Here is a 23081-nt window from a genome sequence, read left to right as displayed (position 1 = left end):
TAAAATGATACCATGTTAATATTAATACAATGATGTTATGATTCTAGAATTTAAAGATATAAATAAAAGTATCGACACAAGAGAATACAGGGAAAGACAACTGTGGTGTAATGTCTCTCAAGATTCAAATATGAAAGTTTGGTATTTCAATGCAGCAAGACCAGTTACATGTACAAACTCAAAGAAAATATTCATGATGGATTTCAAATCAAAACCCTACCTATGTAACATTATAAGTAGTAGAACATAAACTAGTAGGTTCTCCAACAAAATTGATACATCATGTTTTCAAAAATTGGTTACGAAATGGATTGGAGTTGACAGAACATTTTATTAGTATGTCTTGATGCAAGTAAATGATAATTTAAAATATCTAATAATCTTTTTTGTTGATTTTTCAAAAACAAGTATATGTCATAGCAAATGTACAATAGTTCTTAAACTAGCTTATTGCGAACATATTTGATGGAGTATGTTTACAAAACGGTTTACAACAACTACTATAAAAACTGTAATATGGATGTGTAATGGCTTGCTTAATAGAACCAAGACACAGAACATATTTTATTTCCTTTGATGTCTGTCACAGTTGCCTGCCCCTATATTCTTTAATACTGTAAAATACTTTATTTTAGCAGGAATTATTTTTATTGCTGAAAATACCAGATTTTTGATGAGTTAATTCATCCCTTTAGTGAAAACTCTGAAAATAAATTCCAAGTTAAAATAAAGAAAGACTAAAATGTGTAATTAGTTTTAATTCTTGTCAATAATTTGAATTGAGGTAAATCATAAACAATAATGTTACATGTACATACATGACATGGCAGGCTGAACTGAATGTCACTCTTGTTTATTTACTGTTTACAATTGTTAAATACAATTGGCCACAGAAACCATATTCTATGTTTGGGACTAAATAACAGTGTTGCTCGAACACCTCTCTATCAAAGGGACATTTAATGCAATATAATGGCATCAACCAGACAGTCAAACACAAAACTCCATCCAGAACAGTTCATTCATAGAAGGAAGCAACAAATTTGACATGTACACATATATTAATCAATCTTTAGTATTAAACGACCAGTCTGAACAAAACCTTAACAGGAAATCTAAGCAACTTCTCCAGTCAGTCATACATTTCTATAATAAACATAAATTATTCACAGCTTCAACTGTGATTCAAAATTCAAAGGTTAGTCAATTCTTGCATTGGATTATGTTAATTTAGTATCATTCTTAATACTCACCATGAAACTCAATAGCTAATTTCTCTTTTAAATTGAGGTTTCCAGTCTGAACAACTTTTCTTAATGATGCAGCTTTTTCCTGGTACATGTAAAAAAAAAAAAAATTACAAGTGATACAGAGTTTTTCACAAAACAAGAATACTAATATTGGGCTGAATAACATAATGAGAATTGCCTCTTTTCATGATATAATCATTTTTGTTGCAATCTGTTTAAGAAAAGCGACAACTACTTTTGGAACCAATTGGTTGTAGAAATGTTTTGCCATCACCCAATAAATGACAAAACAAAAAAGTGTTGTATTGCTAATTTTTTTTTGCTGAATGAATATCAGCCATGTCAATGACTAGAAATATGATTACCGGTACAACTATTACTGTGTCCGAAAAATTTTGAAAAAAAAAAAAAGTCAAAAAGAACAGAAAATATGATTGTTTGCAAAAATATATTGTGTAGCACTGATCTGATCACATCATTTTTTTTTTTTGAAATAGCTGAAAGTATTATGACTTAGAGTTGATCGCAATTTTGAAGAGATTACAACCCTTAATAACATATTATGATTTCTAGGAACACATTGTTTAGTATGGTGACGCTTTAGAAGATGCGTCTCTCAGCACAATTCTTGACTTTTGAGTTATCAGTTTCCAAAATAATAACTCTAGAGGGCCTAAAAAGTAGCTGTATGTAAATGGGGTTTTACTCATTTTAAGGTAGCTGCTCACATTTACATTTTTTTTAATTATCTATATCAAATTATCCAAATAATAGTGTAAGTTACAGAATGAAATTATGTTCAGAAGTTTTGGGAATATGATAAAAAGACACATGATATCTCTCAGGATCTACCGAGGTATTGACTTATCTTTACTGTTTGCAAATCAACTTAGCAGTTCGCGGATTACAGCAGAATATGATGAGCAAGATTTGGGAGATGCTAGTGACGTTCACGTTAGAGATCTCGGCATGTGCCAAGACTCGTGTATGTGAGCGGTCAGGACCGTGTCGGCACGTGCCAAAAAAAACTTGATCTCTGTCCTGACAGATGCTCAAGACCAAAACTCAGCACATGATGAGATTCCCTGCCTGAACGCTTGGCAAAAGCCAAAATCATGCCCTCGATGGTGAATTTACGAGAACATATACTGATTCATACTAGTATGTCATGCCGATGAAGGGAAGTGCAGCTAGATATGGTCGGATTCTGCAGTAATGAATGTAGAACGTTGTCGGCAATGCATATTTATGTGCTGCTGCAACCTTTTTTTGCAATGCTACATCGACTTGAAAAAATATTTGTTTTTTTAATCTTCTTTGGCATTCATGTGCACGATGACTCGTAAAAAATACCATAACAGATGGGTATAATTTCAGTATAGCAATTATTATTATCACCATATGCATATCATTTTCTATGTTTGTGTCAAATAATCGAGTCTGTCCCAAGTGGGTCCCGACAAACAAGAACACAACTTTAGGCAGAGGGTTCTCAGAACCCGCCTATTCACATACCGGTAGTTCATACCCACCATAGACTCCGGTCAGTCAAAATGACTATTTTGAACTGTAGGCATTAATCAGCGATTTTGCCAATGACAGAGAGATAGAATCTAGGTCAGAGGAAGCCCCATGACCCCAAGATTCTTTTCCCTTACGTCAAGAACCACGTGATCGAGGCCATATGGCGGTGCCATTATGACTGGATAATCACTTCTGGTTCTTTTCTCTCGACACCGAGGACTAGGCCAAGGCTACGAAAAGAGTGGGGTGGTTGGGGGGGACCCGGAGTTTATGATGGGTATGAACTATGTGAATAAACGGGTTCAGAGAACCCTCTGCCTAAATTCACTACTTTCAATTACCCACCATAGACTCCGGTCAATCAAAATGACTATTTTGAACTGTAGGCAGAGTCAGGTGGAGGGTTTTCCGAGCAAACATAAAATGATGAAAGTCTTTTCCCAGTCCGGGTTGATACACTCCACAACAATCACTCACCACCTAGTTAAAACCCAAAAGAGAGTAGTGTTTTACCTTGCCTGGGCTGTCCCCGGAGCAAGAAGCAATAAATGCTGCTACGGAGACAGGGTTCGGTGTGCCCGAGAAAGCTAGACCCAAAACCCAAATTAGGGGGTAGTATGCTTTTGAAGTAAAGACTGAAACAGTTCTGCATGAAGGCATAGTTCGAAAAGCGAGACCTGGAAGCTTCCAGGGGTGCTGATGGTAGAGAAATCTGTCCGCAAAAAATGCTGAGACTGACTTATTGCCTATGCGCAGGGACCCTAGTGGTCATTCGGGCTGGATCAGCAACCAAAGTCTGACTCGCTACGACGGGACCTAGCCTAAAAGAGGCCCTCCTCAATGGATTGGGTGGGTAGTAGTTGATAAAGACGTTTGTGTTCTCCAGCAGCCTGCCCTCAGAAAATGTTCGAGGGGGCACCTGATGCCAATCTGATTAAAATCTGATGTAGTGTACGGGCTTTAATTATTTTGGCTATAAACTTATTTTAATTTTATTTTTTATTACTTTTGTTATTAATGCCTTTTTATTTTATTATTTTACTTTGATTTTGATTTTTTGTAATTCCGCCCTACATACATCTGATCCGACGCCTACGTAAGTCCCGTTCAAATCTCGCGTAAGTAACAGCCAATCACAGGCCCCCTTTTATACAGGCTGTCGGTTGCTTACTTTTCAGTGTAGCGATACTCTACGGGCATTCTTTCTGTACATTATATTTTGCCCACTTGAATAAACCATTAATAGAAAATTGCTAGTATATTTTTATTTACAAAAGAAATTCCACAGCATTTTACAATTTTTGTCATTACATTGAATATTTTGTTCACTTCCAACAAATGTGTACACTTCCTGATACATCTTCGCCAGCCAAGGTTCGTTTATTCAGTCATCGCTTCAATTTTACATCAAACACTGAGCATAATTATCTAGAACGGAAGGAAACAAAATAAGTAAATCGTAATGATTAGAACACTGTAAACAGCTATAGTAAACAATGCAAATTTTAAATTGTATAACGGTCACTGGCCCACGGCATCGACGCAGAAAATTGGAGCAAAAACATATTTCCTGATCAATTGCGATGTGTTCCAAATAAAAAATATTTTATTCCAGTCCAAATCAGCTCAATTACTTTAATAAAGAGTTATTGTATAATGTACAAAATATTGATACATTTTGATGAATATTTACAGCTACGGCTTCAATACCGTAGACGGTTTTGAACCGATCGTCAACAAAACATCACCCGTCTCCAGGGCAAGCGACTGGAAAAAGACACCGGTGTTCGGTCGAACCGGTGGAAACAAAATCGTCACTCCCAGAATAACTACGCAAAATAACGATCTAAACTCGAACCATTCGAGCCACAATATAAACATAAAAAAAATGACTTTCGTTGCATTTGACAATGATAAACGTCGGTATAATCCGCCATTTTATTTGAGTGTGTTTGCCACCTGACTCTGCCCGGTGACGTCATCATGTGCGCTATAGAAGAAGGTCTGTGATTCGTTGACTAAAATCGTCGACAGTGGGTCTCGTTGAAATCTCGTTACATAGGCATCGGCTCAGATGTATGTAGGGCGGAATTACAAAAAATCAAAATCAAAGTAAAATAATAAAATAAAAAGGCATTAATAACAAAAGTAATAAAAAATAAAATTAAAATAAGTTTATAGCCAAAATAATTAAAGCCCGTACACTACATCAGATTTTAATCAGATTGACCTGATGCTAGCACTAGTGAGTTAGCAATCGCACGAACCTTATGCGCTCGTACTTGGTGTCTCTGCAAGCTCTGTGTTGAGGAAGTTAAAGTATTATAGACCTCTAATACAGTCACAGTAATCCACCTGGTGATGGAAGTCGGGGAGGCCGGCCTATCCTGCATGTCTAGGCTGTAACACAAAGACATGTGCTTGGCATGTGCTTGACATGTTGCTTTGGCGAATTTCTTGACTCAATAGAGATGTATTTGATGTATACACAGTATTACTCTCCTGGTCTGAATCCCATTGAGTTTGTATTCATAACTTGGCTGAACCTAAAGCAAAAGTCTCTTGAATTCCTGAATATCTTATACCGTTACTCGTGCTATCACACATAAACTGATATATCCAAAACTTCACAGAACAGCAACATACTTTACTACCCAGTAGCTTGTTTTTGAAATTTATTGAATCAATCTTATGTGACATCACTGGACAAGCTACATATAATTTGAGCGTCTGCCTGCAGTGCACAATCACAGGCGCTCGAAACGTTTTTCGGATAATAAAAAATGACCTAAAGTAGAATCAGCATAGTTAGTCAGTCGCCGGTACATTCGCCTACCATTCATATATAATAACACAAGGTAGGAAAGCGTTGACACCATGACATCAAAATTTCCCGAAAATAACACGATTCCAAATTATATTTCGATCCGCTTTACACAACTCAAGCATGATATCGGTAGAAACTATCGATCGACTTATATTACCTTTATTCGAACTAAAACCGGTTAAATCCTGTGAAAATCCAAACACCCGAGCAAATGATAATCCATCTACACGGTAATTTTGAAGTTTCTACCGATATCATGCTTGAGTTGTGTGAAGCGGATCGAAATATAATTTGGAAAATCTACTAGTAGAGTGACTGTGTCTAAAGCCAAAAATCAGTGATCATTGTTTATCCTTGCAGGTCAGAATCCATTCAATCGTCGATTCGGAAAACAACAATAACATTCACTGATTCAAACCATGGACTCGGAGGTAGAAACAGAGCTCCACATTCAGACCGTTCTGTAAAACATCTTTGATTCAAAGAAAGGATCTTTGTTTTACATACCGGATGCATTCGTAATATAAACTGATTTTCAAGTTCAGGTGGGTATTCCACTTTCTTTTTACTCATCTTGACGTAAGTTAATAAGACACACAGATAAAAAAAATAGCTTTCAACTTTGACCCAATGTAGTTGACATTTCCAGCTACTAGATTCTGCTCAGGTAATTTCAAAATAAAAGTCAAATAATATTCTATTATTTGTTTCTAAGGCATGATTTTGAACATTATTTGAGTTTATTGATCGAAAATATTTTTGAAGCTTACAAATAACGTCTGCTAAAACACATGAATATATTAGATGAACGACAGACTAAAAAGGTCTCCAATAAATAATAATAAAAAACGACCCGTTGATTACTTCCGGTTCCACATAATTGGAGGTCAACTACAAACTGGTGATCGGGGGCCGATGATTCATATGTCATTTATAGTGTAAGTGAAAATGGAATGATCAGAAAATGGCAAAACACGGTAAGTTTTATCAAGATTATATTTATCGACAAATAAACAATGAATGAACGTGAAACTCCGCTGTTGGTATATTTTGATAAATTGTTATATTATTAATAACAAGCTACAGTGTTATGGTTTATTTTTAATTACTTTTACACCATATTTTAATACGTCGGTTGAAACATGGAGCTTTTTTTAGCTCCATGGTTGAAACAACGGGTAACACGCCCTGACCTTGAAATCGTTGCAGCTGGTTTTACCGATTTTTTCGGCCTTAGCAACCATTAATTGCTTAATTATGTGAATTGTGAATCAGCTTTCAGGATTTTACTATACACGCCATGTACCGTTTTTCCGCACATTTTCTACCTATTGAGACAGGCCGTTACCAGGGTACTGATAGAGATAATAGAGTATGTAATTTATGTAACAACGATGACTTGGGGAATGAAATACATTATATAATGCACTGCAAACATAATGATATTACTGGGCACAGGGATAAGTTCCTTAAATCATTGTATATTTATGAAATACATTATATAATGCACTGCAAACATAATGATATTACTGGGCACAGGGATAAGTTCCTTTAATAAATCATTGTATATTTATGCACCCAATCTACAAAATTTATGTAAGAAAGATTTGTTTGTGCAGATTTTCTCTAGTAATGATAAATTTATCTATACCAACTTAGCTAATTTTGTTTTTCAGATTATGAAATTATTTTAGTTTAGTTATTTAGTTAGTTGTTTTGTATTGTCTTTTTGTTTTGTTTTTTGTACTTTACTCAAGCTCTGTATTGTGTACGTTCCAAATAAAATATCCTGTATCCTGTACTGGCTTAGTTGTTTGCCTCTTTATCAGCTGTATTTACCATCAGCAATTAAATTGAACCACTCAAATGTACCATCTATACTCAATCAATATCACATACCAAATAAAATACAGAACTGCTATAAGTCAAAATAAGTCATGTTTCAATAATTCTGTATTCAATGAATACAGAATAAAGGTGTTATTCTCCAAATAAACTGAATGAATTATTTGCTTTAGTCAGTTGACAGTGAAGTCATTATTGTGACAGTGTTTATTCAACTTCAGATAACAATAGTTGTTATATAAGCTGTTAGTCATAACACATACATGCCCTACCATTATTAATTGTTGCACTTGGTTCCAAATACCAAACAATCAATTTTGATATCTGAATTGATTCAGCTTGTTGACTTGTCGAATGATCCAAAAAATCATCAGATGGTTTTGCATGTCAGTGTCAACCCTTTTCAGTCTGTGAAATTACATATCCTGATTAGTGAGAAAACAGATGTTTTTCAGCTGTATCGTTTTGACGTAAAATACAAATGGCGCCAACTTTGAATGTCGCTTATTGGAAACCATGTATCATTTTTTTCAAAACTCTGTCCCAAAAATTGTAAAATATTGTTATATGCCTTCACTTACAATACAATTTTAGTCTGTTTTCAATAAGCTGTACAGCACAGCAAAATAAAATGGCATTGCCCAAGTCATTGTATGTTTTTATGTTGTTTGCATTTTTAAGATGTTCAAGTTGTGAGTTTTCTGATATTTTGCTTGTTTTATTCCATTCAAATTACATAGTGTTTTTTTCCTTATTGAAATTATTATATGTCAATCCTGCTAAGCCTTATAACTGTACACTCACAGTACTAATACCGGTACTAGTACTGGACAAGATGTCCTTTTGCACAATTAAGTGGTCCCGTTCTAAAAAAATATTAAAGTCCTCATCATCAAAATCACATTACCCTTCTTACACATGTATTTCAATGACCTAGGATCATCCATGAGCGAACGTTTTAGGGAACCAAAACAAATTGATAACTGTGCAGGATTTTTGTGCGATAAAGATCAAGACAATAGAATAGTTTCCTAACCTGGTGTTAAAGGACTGTGGTTTATGATGTTCTTATAATAGACAAATATGATAGTGGGTTGTCAATGTTGAGCGACACATTCACACAGATATATGTACATCAGAAACAACTGTAGTCGATGGTAATAAGAAGAGTGTACTTGAACCAGTACTAAAACTAAATCAGAATAGGATAGAAAATAAAAACAACTTCAGATGAGCTCACAAACTTTCAAGTTTTTCAAAATATTTCAAAATATATGGTTCATTGGGTCACTGACTAATCAAATGACATAGTTTTATAAGACAGCCAGTGTAAACACCCTTAAAGATTTCCTTGATTGGTCATTGACATCTTGAATGTAAATGAACCATATTTTAACAATTCATTATGCAATAAAATACAAGTTATAGTTTATACAAATTCTATATACTGTTATATAATTGTAATACCATGTTATATATTGCAACCATACTCTAAAAGATTACAGACTGATAATTTTCATTCTTCTCTCTAGTAATATAGGTCTAATTACTTGTAACTATTTTACCACTTGAGCCCTTTACTTAATTATTTCAAAAAAAATCCATTAAAATTTTCAGCTGATGTTTTCTCCATCACCACCTGTAGCCACAGCAGTATTGCTTAGTTTGTTTTTTTCTAACTAATAACCTGCTGAAATAGCAATATGAATGGTATCTAATGGTGTCAACAGTGTCTGCTCTAATGTATTTATTTTCACTTTGAAACAGTCAAAATGTCTTTTCAGTGAAAATTAATTTAAATTAAAATAAAGTATTTTACAGTATTCTTTATCTCCTACTATTTACATTAGACCAGTTCCCGTTCACTGCGAGAATCACGTGCTATGCGTAAAATCGAACGAAAAAACAGGACAAACAAAGGTCATAGCGTTGTAGTGGCGTCAAACATCGCGTGGGATTCAACAAACGCAAAAAAATTTTGAGAGGCATTTCCATGCTGTACACATTTGATAGACAATTTCGATTAAGTAAGGGTATTCAAAAGCAATATTCCTCTGTCGAAAATTAGCCGGTCGATGTGAGCTACGAAATAAAAAAATTTGAGTTCAAAATCAAATCATTTGATTTTTGCGGCAGGCGTTCGACGTGTGTCTTTCATGCATCTCGCGAAACTCGCAGTTTAATGGAAAATCACCTATTTACAATAACTTTTTTCCTATGTGCCTATTTTTCATGTTTTTTCACAGATCACATTAGTAATTATTATCAGTGATGTCAAGCATGAAAATTTACACACAACAATTCTGTCAATATAAGGTGACATTTGGCCCTAACCACTTTCTACAATGTATTAATGAGAGTTTGATGCCAAAATTTAAAACGTTGCATCACCGTATGTCCAGCTGCAAGATAATCCCTATTGTATGTGTTGTGTGTGCTCAGATACTTATGACATGGCAAGGTTTTATAAATGAATGATAATATTTACACACAACTTGATGCACATTTGGTGCAGTGATGAAAACAATTTAATCCACACAAGTTCTGAGAAATACTGGGAAATTTGTCAAGGTTATCCATGCAATCTGTACAATGATTTTCTTGTCATATGTTTTTGTAGCATCTTGTCTTTATCAACTGTTTGTAGTTTACTCCTTTGGTTGTGTATGTCATAATTGAAGGCCTATACAAACACAGATGAACATGTGAAACATACATTTTATTTAATCACTACCTTGTAATTTGATAACACATTTCACTGACCAGCTATTTTCATTTCAGTCTAACTTCATCTTGACATGAATATAATACACTTGTATTATCTACACACGATACACTTGTCTTCTCTATTAAATGACATGTCGGGTTTAATAAATGCTTGCTGTACTGTAAATGGTAAGATGATGATAAAATAACTTTTCATTTTCCAGATGGTCTACTCTGCAGTTTGATGGTTTCTGGTTCTGTGCTTTAGTCATCCCTATTTCACTATAGTAACATAACATCAAGGTATTTGGGCCATTGCACAACACATAGTATTTATATAGTGCATAATAATTATATAGTTTTGCATTATTAATCATTTCATTATAAATTATGCCAGTTATTATGATGTGTGTTTGCTTGGCACGTGTAGTTGAATGAGGGTACTGTATTTACAGTGATCTGATGGCTTTGGTGATGACAAACTCTTTTGATAAAAAGAACAAGATATTATCAGATTTTGGAATAGAGCAGCTAATTCGTGATCAGCAGTAAACATGGAATAATCGACATTCACACTGTATTTACGATTACTGTAAAAGATTAACACCTTAAAACAATTAAGAATTTCATATTACTGTATAATATAATGCCCTCCTTCTAACTCCAACATGTTCTTTTTCAATCGCTAACAATGCTTTTTAATTACAGTTTTCTATTGTATATTTTTGTTGACAGTTTTCAGGCTGGATTTGTTTTTTGAACATATTGAAAGGCATTTGTCTAAAATGGCATGATGGCAGCTAAAAATTAAATTTAGAGGATGGCAATTGATCAATTCTAATGATGAAATGAGAGACAAATTCAGCCTGAGAACTATTGACACTCTGTGTTTTCACTATTTGATTTATGCACTCTACACCTTGTATAATAACCTAATTTGATAACAATTAATTAATTGTTGATTTTTGTGATTAATTTGCATACCTGTTAAGTTAAACATTTTGAGAAAAATCTATAGTTTTATGATAAAAATTATTTCTGTTCTTTTCTTTATTTAGCTGCACAATGTTACTTTATTTTATCAGAAACTTTTCTGCATATGTGTGCTTTTGATAACCAATTACTTGTTTAATCATTTATGTTTTCAAGAAAAGATGACAGCAAACATTTATGAAAAATACTGATTTCGCAACATCAGGTTGTATAGCATCCTAGCATTTAGCGTTCTAGCCTTAGCAATGACTTAACAATTTTAGACAATATGACTAACATTAATACTCAGCCATTGAGTTTGCCAGAGACAAGTCTTTGTTAGTCTGAAATCATGTAGCAGTGAACATGGATGTAAACAAATTGTAAAAATTAAGCAGTTTACAGTACGTTCAATATATGCTTTTAAAATTAAGCAGTTTACAGTACGTTCAATATATGCTTTTAAAATTAAACAGTTTACAGTACATCCAATATATCCTTTTAAAAATAAACAGTTTACAGTACGTTCAATATATCCTTTTAAAATTAAGCAGTTTACAGTATGTCCAATATATGCTTTTAAAATTAAGCAGTTTACAGTACGTCCAATATATGCTTTTAAAATTAAGCAGTTTACAGTACGTCCAATATATGCTTTTAAAATTAAGCAGTTTACAGTACGTTCAATATATCCTTTTAAAATTAAGCAGTTTACAGTACGTCCAATATATGCTTTTAAAATTAAGCAGTTTACAGTATGTCCAATATATGCTTTTAAAATTAAGCAGTTTACAGTACGTTCAATATATCCTTTTAAAATTAAGCAGTTTACAGTACGTCCAATATATGCTTTTAAAATTAAGCAGTTTACAGTACGTCCAATATATGCTTTTCAAATTAAGCAGTTTACAGTACGTCCAATATATGCTTTTAAAATTAAGCAGTTTACAGTACGTCCAATATATGCTTTTCAAATTAAGCAGTTTACAGTATAAAGGTATAGAGATCACGTCAAGTGGGTTTGGGGAATTCACAATCATTGATGTCATACCAAAACATTACAAAAGTTTTAGTCTGGAGAACAACAAAGATGTTGAAAACAATGCACATGGTGACAGACAAAGTCAGAGGCTTGTCATGTTGAAAACAATGCACATGGTGACAGACAAAGTCAGAGGCTTGTCATGTTGAGCTTAATTTGATTGAGAGATAATGCTATTTTATATTTCAACGTTTCAAAATTTACTTGTATTTTGTCAGTGTGTATTCATGTTTTGATTTGTGTATTTTCTTTCACCTAGATTCAACAAAATACTTACCCTGACTACCATAATGTACATGACAAAGATAAAATCAGTTGCACAATATCTTCATAAAAAATCATGCATTATTTTATGAGATAGTGCAGCACTGATTATAACATGTTTATTTATCACATAGGGTTGCCGTCTAATTTCACATTATTTAAATCAGCTATGGATACTGTCGTTGATCACGATGATGAAAAAGCCAATCAAGACTTCTATATCGGGTTAACATTAGCTATCAGTTCAAGCATTTTCATTGGGTCAAGTTTTATTTTGAAGAAAAAAGCCCTTATCAAACTATCAAAGTATGCTCAACGAGCAGGTAAGTTGGTTTTCAATTGTTTTTGAAATATTATAATTAATATGTGGGGGGGGGGTGAGGTTACTCCTTATATTGATAAGTTAAAGCTTCATGTGTAGAGTTTGAAAAAGGTTGCATGTGATGTACATGTACACTGTATATGTGAAATACATTGTTTGTTCACATCAATTCAAATGAGAGCTGCATGGCAATTATGCTGAATATCTATTAAGGCATTATACACCATGCAAGTATATACCTTATTTACTCTAAACTATTAGTAATGTATGCACTTATACCGGATTCTGCCGTAAATTCATCCTGGGCCGTTAAACAGCAGTACAGGTTAGGGACCAAGAAATCGCTGATTAAGACAGGATGTCACATTGATCATTTCAGGGGATTGTTAAGACAGGATGTCACATTGATCATTTCAGGGGATTGTTAAGACAGGATGTCACATTGATCATTTCAGGGGATTGTTAAGACAGGATGTCACATTCATCACTTCAGGGGATTGTTAAGACAGGATGTCACATTGATCATTTCAGGGGATTGTTAAGACAGGATGTCACATTCATCACTTCAGGGGATTGTTAAGACAGGATGTCACATTGATCATTTCAGGGGATTGTTAAGACAGGATGTCACATTCATCACTTCAGGGGATTGTTAAGACAGGATGTCACATTGATCATTTCAGGGGATTCTTAAGACAGGATGTCACATTGATCATATCAGGGGATTGTTAAGACAGGATGTCACATTGATCATATCAGGGGATTGTTAAGACAGGATGTCACATTGATCATATCAGGGGATTCTTAAGACAGGATGTCACATTGATCACTTCAGGGGATTGTTAAGACAGGATGTCACATTGATCATTTCAGGGGATTCTTAAGACAGGATGTCACATTGATCATATCAGGGGATTGTTAAGACAGGATGTCACATTGATCATATCAGGGGATTGTTAAGACAGGATGTCACATTGATCATATCAGGGGATTCTTAAGACAGGATGTCACATTGATCACTTCAGGGGATTGTTAAGACAGGATGTCACATTGATCATTTCAGGGGATTCTTAAGACAGGATGTCACATTGATCATATCAGCGGATTGTTAAGACAGGATGTCACATTGATCATTTCAGAGGATTCTTAAGACAAGATATCACATTGATCATATAAGGGGATTCTTAAGACAGGATGTCACATTGATCATATCAGGGGATTCTTAAGACAGGATGTCACATTGATCATATCAGGGGATTCTTAAGACAGGATGTCACATTGATCACTTCAGGGGATTGTTAAGACAGGATGTCACATTGATCATATCAGGGGATTCTTAAGACAGGATGTCACATTGATCATATCAGGGGATTGTTAAGACAGGATGTCACATTGATCATTTCAGAGGATTCTTAAGACAGGATATCACATTGATCATATCAGGGGATTCTTAAGACAGGATGTCACATTGATCATATCAGGGGATTCTTAAAACAAGATGTCACATTGATCACTTCAGGGGATTGTTAAGACAGGATGTCACATTGATCATTTCAGGAGATTCTTAAGGCAGGATGTCACATTGATCATATCAGGGGATTCTTAAGACAGGATGTCACATTGATCATATCAGGGGATTGTTAAGACAGAATGTCACATTAATCATTTCAGGGGATTCTTAAGACAGGATGTCACATTGATCATTTCAAGGGATTGTTAAGACAGGATGTCACATTGATCATTTCAGGAGATTCTTAAGACAGGATGTCACATTGATCATATCAGGGGATTCTTAATACAGGATGTCACATTGATCATATCAGGGGATTGTTAAGACAGGATGTCACATTAATCATTTCAGGGGATTCTTAAGACAGGATGTCACATTGATCATTTCAAGGGATTGTTAAGACAGGATGTCACATTGATCATTTCAGGGGATTCTTAAGACAGGATGTCACATTGGTCATTGCAGAGTACACTTTAAGACACTTTAAGGATTTCACATTGATAATTTTGCGATGTTCTTTATTAAGACACAATGTCACATTAATTATTTCAGTAGAATCCTGGAGACAGAATGTCACATTGATCATTTCATTTACAATGTTTAATTTTTTAAATGAAATTGATGTTGATTCTTAAAATCATACATGTACTTCCTTATATAAATGTTGATTTTTTTTTCAGGTGATGGCGGGTTTGGTTATTTGAAGGAATGGTTGTGGTGGGCTGGATTTTTTTCAAGTGAGTTAACATGTCAATTATGTTGATGACTAAAGCACTAATTAACATTTCCTCTGTATATGTTGTTTACATCCAATAACTTTGTGTATTTCATTCAAATGACAAAACAATAATAATTGACTACATTATAGCTGCAATCATATGGTGAACAATCCACACACATGCAGCTTCAACTTCATAGAACAGTCTATCATAGTTGTAAAATTTTTAAAAAAACATTAAAGTTGTATCATTGGCAACAATTTGTTGAAAGCCTTTTCAATGCTAAGTTACTGGCCTAAAGTTAAATCTTAAAGTCACAGCATTTGCAAGTTACAAAATCTGACATATTGCACCATTTATTGTTATTTATTATTTTCACTACAATAAATGTTGTTACGTATTGTTGTTTTGAATTGTACTTCAAGTGTACTCCCAAAACAACTTACCTCAGAAGTTTTTATTGTTCAATGTTTATTCAGACAATGTGGTAATATGAGTAAAATAGTCATCTTATATATTCAAAAGGTAAAGACATAATGGCTTTACAGGAAACAATGCAAGGTGTGCATTTCACACTAATCTTAATGGAAAATTGTACACATCAAATAATGATTTTGTGAATTGCCCAAGCTTTGATTTATTGATAAAGTAGCAGTCTCTTTATCTTTTCACAGTACAAACCAACATTATTCTAATAAATCTGCATATGCATTCAATGTTTTTCACATTCACATCCCAATTTCTTACAGCATTTCAATTTATTATATTTTTTAGTGGGTCTTGGTGAATTTGCCAATTTTACTGCTTATGCCTTTGCTCCAGCATCTTTAGTCACACCACTCGGAGCTCTCAGTGTTCTTGTTGCGTAAGTACAGAAAGGATACACATATATACTGATAGTCTATGTCAATATTGATTTTAGTCCCAGTTGCTCATACACAAGTTGTAGCTGCATGTTAGTTTGAAAGTATGTCCTGGAAGATACTCGTGGAAACAAACATTGCACTAATACTGGTATGTCAAGTATAATTAATCCCCCTGTGTAATTCTGAGAGAAATTCCCTTCACATATGAAATGTACTATAACACATTTTTAACATGTGTGGTTGCCTAGCAATAACAAAACCCAAAATTTCTGCAATGAGACATTTGAACTAAACTTCATAGTATTTTTTTTTCAGTGCTGTAATGTCCTCATTCTGGCTTGATGAGTATCTAAATCTACTTGGCAAAATTGGGTGTGCACTCAGCATAATTGGTTCTACTGTGATGATTATTCATGCCCCGCAGGAACAAAATGTAGAAACACTGGTACAGCTCTCTATTATGATGCAGCAACCAGGTATTTTACATATCATGTCATATAAACTATATTTATTTAGTTCCACATAGACAACAAGCGTGTATTTGGTCAAAGTGAGTCTTATTTGAATGAATTAGCATACAGTAAATGCAATTGTTGGTGCATGTGACCCTCTAATAGAACAAATACAGTTGAAAGTAAAAAATAAAATTTTGCTCCCAGCAATAATTGTCCTGTTTGGTTATTTGCAGGCATGCCATAGACACTTAAATTTACCCAGAAGTCATTGCAACTACTGCCAAAATAAAATTGCACAAAACATTTCCGCCAGCCAGTAATTGTCATCTGAACAACCATACACTGCAACTGAGAATATTATTGAAAATGTTATTTTTCTATTCTACATTAAAAATTCTTCTTCTTTCTTACAGGTTTTATTACCTATTCATTTATTGTCTTTGTAGCATCTATTGTCCTCATATTTTATTATGCGCCACAGTACGGTAGCAGAAACGTCCTGATATACATAACAATCTGCTCTGTGATTGGATCGCTGTCTGTGATGGCATGCAAAGGCCTAGGTATAGCAGTCAAGCAACTACTAAATGGTGAACCTATACTCATGCATCCACTATTCTGGATTCTGTTAATATCATTGATTACATTTATTACCACGCAGCTGAACTACCTTAACAAAGCTTTGGACGTTTTCAACACATCGGTGGTAACGCCAATATATTACGTCTTTTTCACTACCAGTGTCATTACAGCATCAGCAATCCTATTCAGAGAATGGCAGCAGATGAACGGCAAAGACATAGCGGGTTGTTTTTGTGGTTTTTTGACGATAATTGTTGGTATATTCCTACTGCATGCATTTAAAGATATGGACATTAATATCGGAAATTTACCAGTGACTGTAAGACGACTAGGAAGTACGTCAGCAACACATAGTAGATCTAATTCCAATTCCAATGAGATATTATTAAATGGTTTGGATAATGTTATAAATATTACAACTGTCAAACACTCTGATTCGGCCATACTGATTGAAGATGACATGAAACGTGATTACCATGGTGAACATGAAGTGTTTTAACGTTCCGAGTTAATACCCGGTAACGTAAATCTGTTCTTTGAATCGATAATGTTCAGTTGCATGCTGGATAAAGGTTTCCTTCAAAATGTGGTGTATATACAGACCATCCAACATATGTGTAAATAGAACACCCGACCACTCGTAGGCAGACCACTCAAGTGTTTGAATTCTAGGACACTGGTAAATAGGCAGACCACTCAAGTGTTTGAATTCTAGGACACTGGTAAATAGGCAGACCACCCAAGTGTTTAAATTTTAGGACATTGGTAAATAGGCATACCACCCAAGTGTTTGAATTTTAAGGCACTGGTAAATAAGCAGACCACCCAAGTATTAAAATTTTAGAGCCCTCGTAAATAGGCAGAGTACACAAGTGTTTAAATTTTAGAACATTAGTTAATAGGCAGACCACTCAAGTGTTTGAAGTTTAAGGCACTGGTAAATAGGCAGACCACCCAAAAGTTTAAATTTTAGGACATTGGTTAATACCGGTAGGCGGAGCACCCAAGTATTTAGACACTCGTAAATAGGCATACTAGCCAAGTGTTTGAATTTTAGCACACTATTGGCATGATAGTTTGACAGCTTCTTTTTGATGATGAGTTGTCTTATTTGAAGTGGTTTTATATTTACCGGTATATTTGACGTGGATTGCTTTATATGGCAAATCTTTCCTTCAGAAATATGTGGTCTTTTGGTAGATGTGTGGTCAATTTCAGAATTGTTTTGGTATGTTGAGTCGACCACATGTGTATCTTGTGTTACCATGATAATCTCACAGCATCAATTGTCTCAATTCATATTGTATATTTCTAAGTTTCATGGTATATTAATTGGTAGACATTTCTTGTGGTAAAATTTGGTGATTTTCTCTGAAAATCTGTTTTTTATAGAAACAAATGAACATTCACAATAGTTTCATTACTCTGTTAGGTCACAATATTCACTTACCATATTGGTCACAAATATTACTTTTAATATCATTGTAAAGATATTATTCACAGCTTGATAGCTTTGTCTTCCCAGGTGCCTTTTACACATGGTGTCATGTGAAATAAACGAGTACAAACAACACATATTATCCAAATGTCAGATTTCTGAGTTTCATTACATGTGTACTAGTGAAGTTTAAAAACGTTATACTATGATGTTATCAGAAGATTAGCCTGTAGTATGCATGAAAGCAGTATGGTATATAAACAATGTGATCCTGTACCGCCTAAGTGTATACTGTAAAACATGTCTTTTTAGCTAGCGTGTTATTTTAGCTAATTTAGCTAATCCACAATTTCGCTAAATTAAGATGTCGCTAATTAGAATAGAGTATATTCCCACACTAAGATTGTTGACACTGTAGCTAAATTAAGATTCAGTTAATTCATGCATGGAGTCAAATTCGCTAAAATGATATGCAGCTATTTCAAAGTGTTTTACAGTACTTTTGTGGTACTTTTGTGATTACTATTGTAAACATTTTCCTTCTTGTAATCATAATTTAGTGATTGATCACAGTCCCAAAATGTCAGCGACTGTTTGCATTCAGTGTCTTTCCACCATTTGTAAAAGTAGTGCGACATCGTAAATAATCTGAAACTTGTTCAATACTACCGGTATATCATGCACCCATACCAACCCTTTTTCCGGAAGGGAAATCTCAAACATTGGAAACAAAGTGCAATATGTTTTGAACGAATGCCAATATATCTTTTTACAGAAAGGTAAAATCTATTGTTTTTAGTACTCTATGTATAATATAAATTATCTGAAAGCAGACACTATAGATTCTATGGTTCAAATGTGTTTTGTCATTATGGATTAATTGTAATTTTCAGTCCAGGCATTGGGACAAATCTTGCAGGTATTTTATACTGCTCACTTATCCTATGGTTGTATTTACAACTAATAACAATACTAATCTCACAGTTCATAGATCAGCTTGTTGATTCGGTGTAGGTTGGGTCAGGTCTGATAAGTTTTCATTGCTTTATTCTCCAAATTATCGATGTTCAAAATTAATTAAAAACAATTCTTTTTAAAGTTGATATGAATTTCCTACTCATGCAAGTTTTTCTGTGATTTCATTTATCAGTTTTTAGATCATATGAAACCAATTATACAAAATAAATGAATTTTTATAGTGATTGTGGCTTTAATAGCATGTACATATGCCGGGTGAATCAAATAGTATGAAGCGAACTCTTCCATTTGCTATTTTTCAATAGTGCTTATATAATGATAAAAGAAAACAAAATGTTATTCTGAAAACAAAAATGCATCCGTCCTTTCAATCTTGTGAGAATGTCATTTCAAAATAAATTGCTGAAGTTAACTTCTGATTCTGATTCATATGTGATTTACTTTTTGATTCAGTCCATGCTGATTCTACATGATTCACTTCTGGATTTAGTCTTCACAGATTCTTGTTCTCCATATTTTTAGCTTATTTTCTGATGTATAGTTTTTTATTTATTTGTTCATGTTATTTAAATATTAGTATATTGAGATTAGATCCAAACCTACACATAGTTCATCAAAATGACAGACTTTATTCAAAAAAGAAGAGCAAGGATAATGAGGTGGTAAATACTGGTAAACATTTCATATTCAGTAGCCAATTTCTGTTTAATCTGTTGCTCCAAAACATCAGAGAATGGTGAAACTGATCTGACCCAAACCTTTGTAATATTAGTATGCATGCCAATTATGAAATGTAAGGTTATTGGTGATGCTGAAAATATTGGTTTAACTCTCAGTGAAGTTTTCAATGTTTTACTGTAAACGGAAAGTTCAGTTATTGTATGGTCTGTGATTTAGTCATCATACAAGTGTTTTCTTGTCATGTCTTGCAAAAAGAATTATGATTAGAAGTGGGCAAAAGATTAGAATATATGGAAATATTTTGTGTTTGTCATTGGGACATGTGCGACATTTGTGTGATAAACATTAATTTTCCCACAATTCAATGGAAATCATGAGTACAAGTTTTGACTTGGGCTCAGTGCCAAGTACCATTGATGACTTATTTGGTGCCTTCCAATCACCAAAGAAATTATCTAATTAAATCTCAGTTGTACAACAGTCAAAATCGCCATCTTTGTTTATACGATATTCGTATCTTGTGCATGTGTGGCGGGATGACCACCGCCCTTCAAATTTATAAATACATTAAATAATGAATTATATTGCCCCCTCTATAGGCAAAGTTGGACTATGTTTTAGGATTAAAATTTTTATTTTAGCTGTACTTGTCAAAATTATGTGTATTTACATTATTTCTTTAACAGAGATCTACTTAATGTGAAAATCACAAACTCATGGCCATATATTTGCCATTTGTTGTGATTTTGTTTAGATATTATTCTAATCTCAAAGATGCTTATTTATTTGCTATTAAATTGTTTACTTAACATTTCAATGAAATATTTAAAATGAAAGTAAAAATTATAACGTAATTGCAGTGTTTCATTTCAAGCAAAGATTCATAGTTGAATATTTACTGCTTACAATTTCTCAACGTCCACAACATTTCCAAAAAGTCACAGTGAAAAGTTCAACACTACAAAATTAAAGCAATTGCTGGGTCAAATGTCATCTATGTAAAACACAATACATCAGTATTAATAAATGGAGATATCCAACGCACAACTGTTTTGTTAAACAAACATTTGAATATTTTCCTAATGTGAAAATAATTGGTACCCTGAGTTTGTGATTTTCACTATTCTAATTTTACCATTGGTCTGATGACCATTCTACAGAGCAGGGTAATTATTAATCATTTTCACTTTGATAAATGTATGCCTGTATTAAAAATATTTGTAATCTTAGTTCCAGGGTAATTTTTTTTTTGCACAATAGAAAACCATCAAAAGTAATTTTAAAGCTATGTAATCATATTGTCATTTCTTGCATGCATTTCTAATAGTCAAAATAAACTGTATCTCCAGCCGTGTTCATTGCATGTTTCTTTTCAAAATAACTTCATTCGCTGTGTACCAATTCCATTACCCTGTATCATTTTTCATCCACCCAAATGTACCTACTCCAGTACCTCAGATTAGTCTCTATCCACCAACTTGTACCTACTCTTGTACCCTGGACCAGTATTTATTCACCCACTTGTACCTACTCCAGTACCCTGTACCAGTCTTTATTCACCCACTTGTACCTACTCCAGTACCCTGTACCAGTCTTTATCCACCCACTTATACCTACTCCAGTACCCTGTACCAGTCTTTATTCACCCACTTGTACCTACTCCAGTACCCTGTACCAGTATTTATCCACCCACTTGTACCTACTCCAGTACCCTGTACCAGTCTTTATTCACCCACTTGTACCTACTCCAGTACCCTGTACCAGTCTTTATTCACCCACTTGTACCTACTCCAGTACCCTGTACCAGTCTTTTTTCACCCACTTGTACCTACTCCATACCCTGGACTAGTTTTCATCCACCCATATGTACCTACTCTTGTACCCTGGACCAGTTTTTTTCCATCCTCTTGTACCTACTCCAGTAGCCTGGACCAGTCTTTATCCACCCATATGTACCTACTCCAGTACCCTGGACCAGTCTTTATCCAACAACTTGTACCTACTCCAGTACCCTGTACCAGTCTTTATTCACCCACTTGTACCTACTCCATACCCTGGACTAGTTTTCATCCACCCACATGTACCTACTCTTGTACCCTGGACCAGTCTTTTTCCATCCACTTGTACCTACTCCAGTACCCTGGACCAGTCTTTATCCACCCATATGTACCTACTCCAGTACCCTGGACCAGTATTTATCCACCCACTTATACCTACTCCAGTACCCTGTACCAGTCTTTATCCACCCATATGTACCTACTCCAGTACCCTGGACCAGTCTTTATCCACCCACTTGTACCTACTCCAGTACCCTGTACCAGTCTTTATTCACCCACTTGTACCTACTCCAGTACCCTGTACCAGTCTTTATTCACCCATATGTACCTACTCCATACCCTGGACTAGTTTTCATCCACCCACATGTACCTACTCTTGTACCCTGGACCAGTCTTTATCCACCCACTTGTACCTACTCCAGTACTCTGTACCAGTCTTTATCCACCCACTTGTACCTACTCCAGTACCCTGTACCAGTCTTTATTCACCCACTTGTACCTACTCCAGTACCCTGTACCAGTCTTTATTCACCCACTTGTACCTACTCCAGTACCCTGTACCAGTCTTTATTCACCCACTTGTACCTACTCCATACCCTGGACTAGTTTTCATCCACCCACATGTACCTAATCTTGTACCCTGAACCAGTTTTTTCCCATCCATTTGTACCTACTCCAGTAGCCTGGACCAGTCTTTATCCACCCATATGTACCTACTCCAGTACCCTGGACCAGTCTTTATCCAACAACTTGTACCTACTCCAGTACCCTGTACCAGTCTTTATTCACCCACTTGTACCTACTCCATACCCTGGACTAGTTTTCATCCACCCACATGTACCTACTCCAGTACCCTGGACCAGTCTTTTCCCATCCACTTGTACCTACTCCAGTACCCTGGACCAGTCTTCATCCACCCATATGTACCTACTCCAGTACCCTGTACCAGTCTTTATCCACCCATATGTACCTACTCCAGTACCCCGGACCAGTCTTTATCCACCCACTTGTACCTACTCCAGTACCCTGTACCAGTCTTTATT

General features: G+C 34.7%; 2 protein-coding genes across 3 annotated transcripts in view; one reads left to right on the top strand and one right to left on the bottom strand.

The window, feature by feature from the left end:
* Positions 1 to 6234, bottom strand: part of LOC100369504 (transcription initiation factor TFIID subunit 7-like) — a 36245-nt gene extending 30011 nt beyond the window's left edge. Inside the window, exons 1-2 of the mRNA XM_002732160.4 lie at positions 6109 to 6234; positions 1254 to 1332 (exon numbers count right to left, since the gene is read on the bottom strand). Of these exons, the coding sequence (XP_002732206.1) occupies positions 1254 to 1332; positions 6109 to 6174 (145 nt within the window). The 5' untranslated portion in view covers positions 6175 to 6234. The remainder of the gene's footprint in view (positions 1 to 1253; positions 1333 to 6108) is intronic.
* A 242-nt stretch (positions 6235 to 6476) lies between these two features.
* LOC100369358 (magnesium transporter NIPA2-like) lies at positions 6477 to 21335 on the top strand. Of its 2 annotated transcripts, XM_085498168.1 has the most exons (7): positions 6477 to 6578; positions 10377 to 10455; positions 12565 to 12753; positions 14943 to 14999; positions 15756 to 15846; positions 16163 to 16323; positions 16716 to 21335. In XM_085498168.1, exons 3-7 carry the CDS (start codon positions 12600 to 12602, stop codon positions 17381 to 17383), a joined length of 1131 nt encoding a protein of 376 aa, XP_085354294.1. In that variant the 5' UTR covers positions 6477 to 6578; positions 10377 to 10455; positions 12565 to 12599; the 3' UTR covers positions 17384 to 21335. The 2 variants fall into 2 exon arrangements, with proteins under 2 accessions (XP_085354294.1, XP_085354293.1); XM_085498167.1 differs by lacking the exon at positions 10377 to 10455.
* Positions 21336 to 23081: the final 1746 nt, after the last annotated feature.

This window comes from Saccoglossus kowalevskii, chromosome 4 (genome assembly GCF_978046115.1).
Source record: "Saccoglossus kowalevskii chromosome 4, keSacKowa6.1, whole genome shotgun sequence".
Classification (NCBI taxonomy): Eukaryota; Metazoa; Hemichordata; class Enteropneusta; family Harrimaniidae; genus Saccoglossus; species Saccoglossus kowalevskii.
Note: the sequence above shows the minus strand (reverse complement) of the source record. Positions and strands in the feature narration are given on the sequence as shown.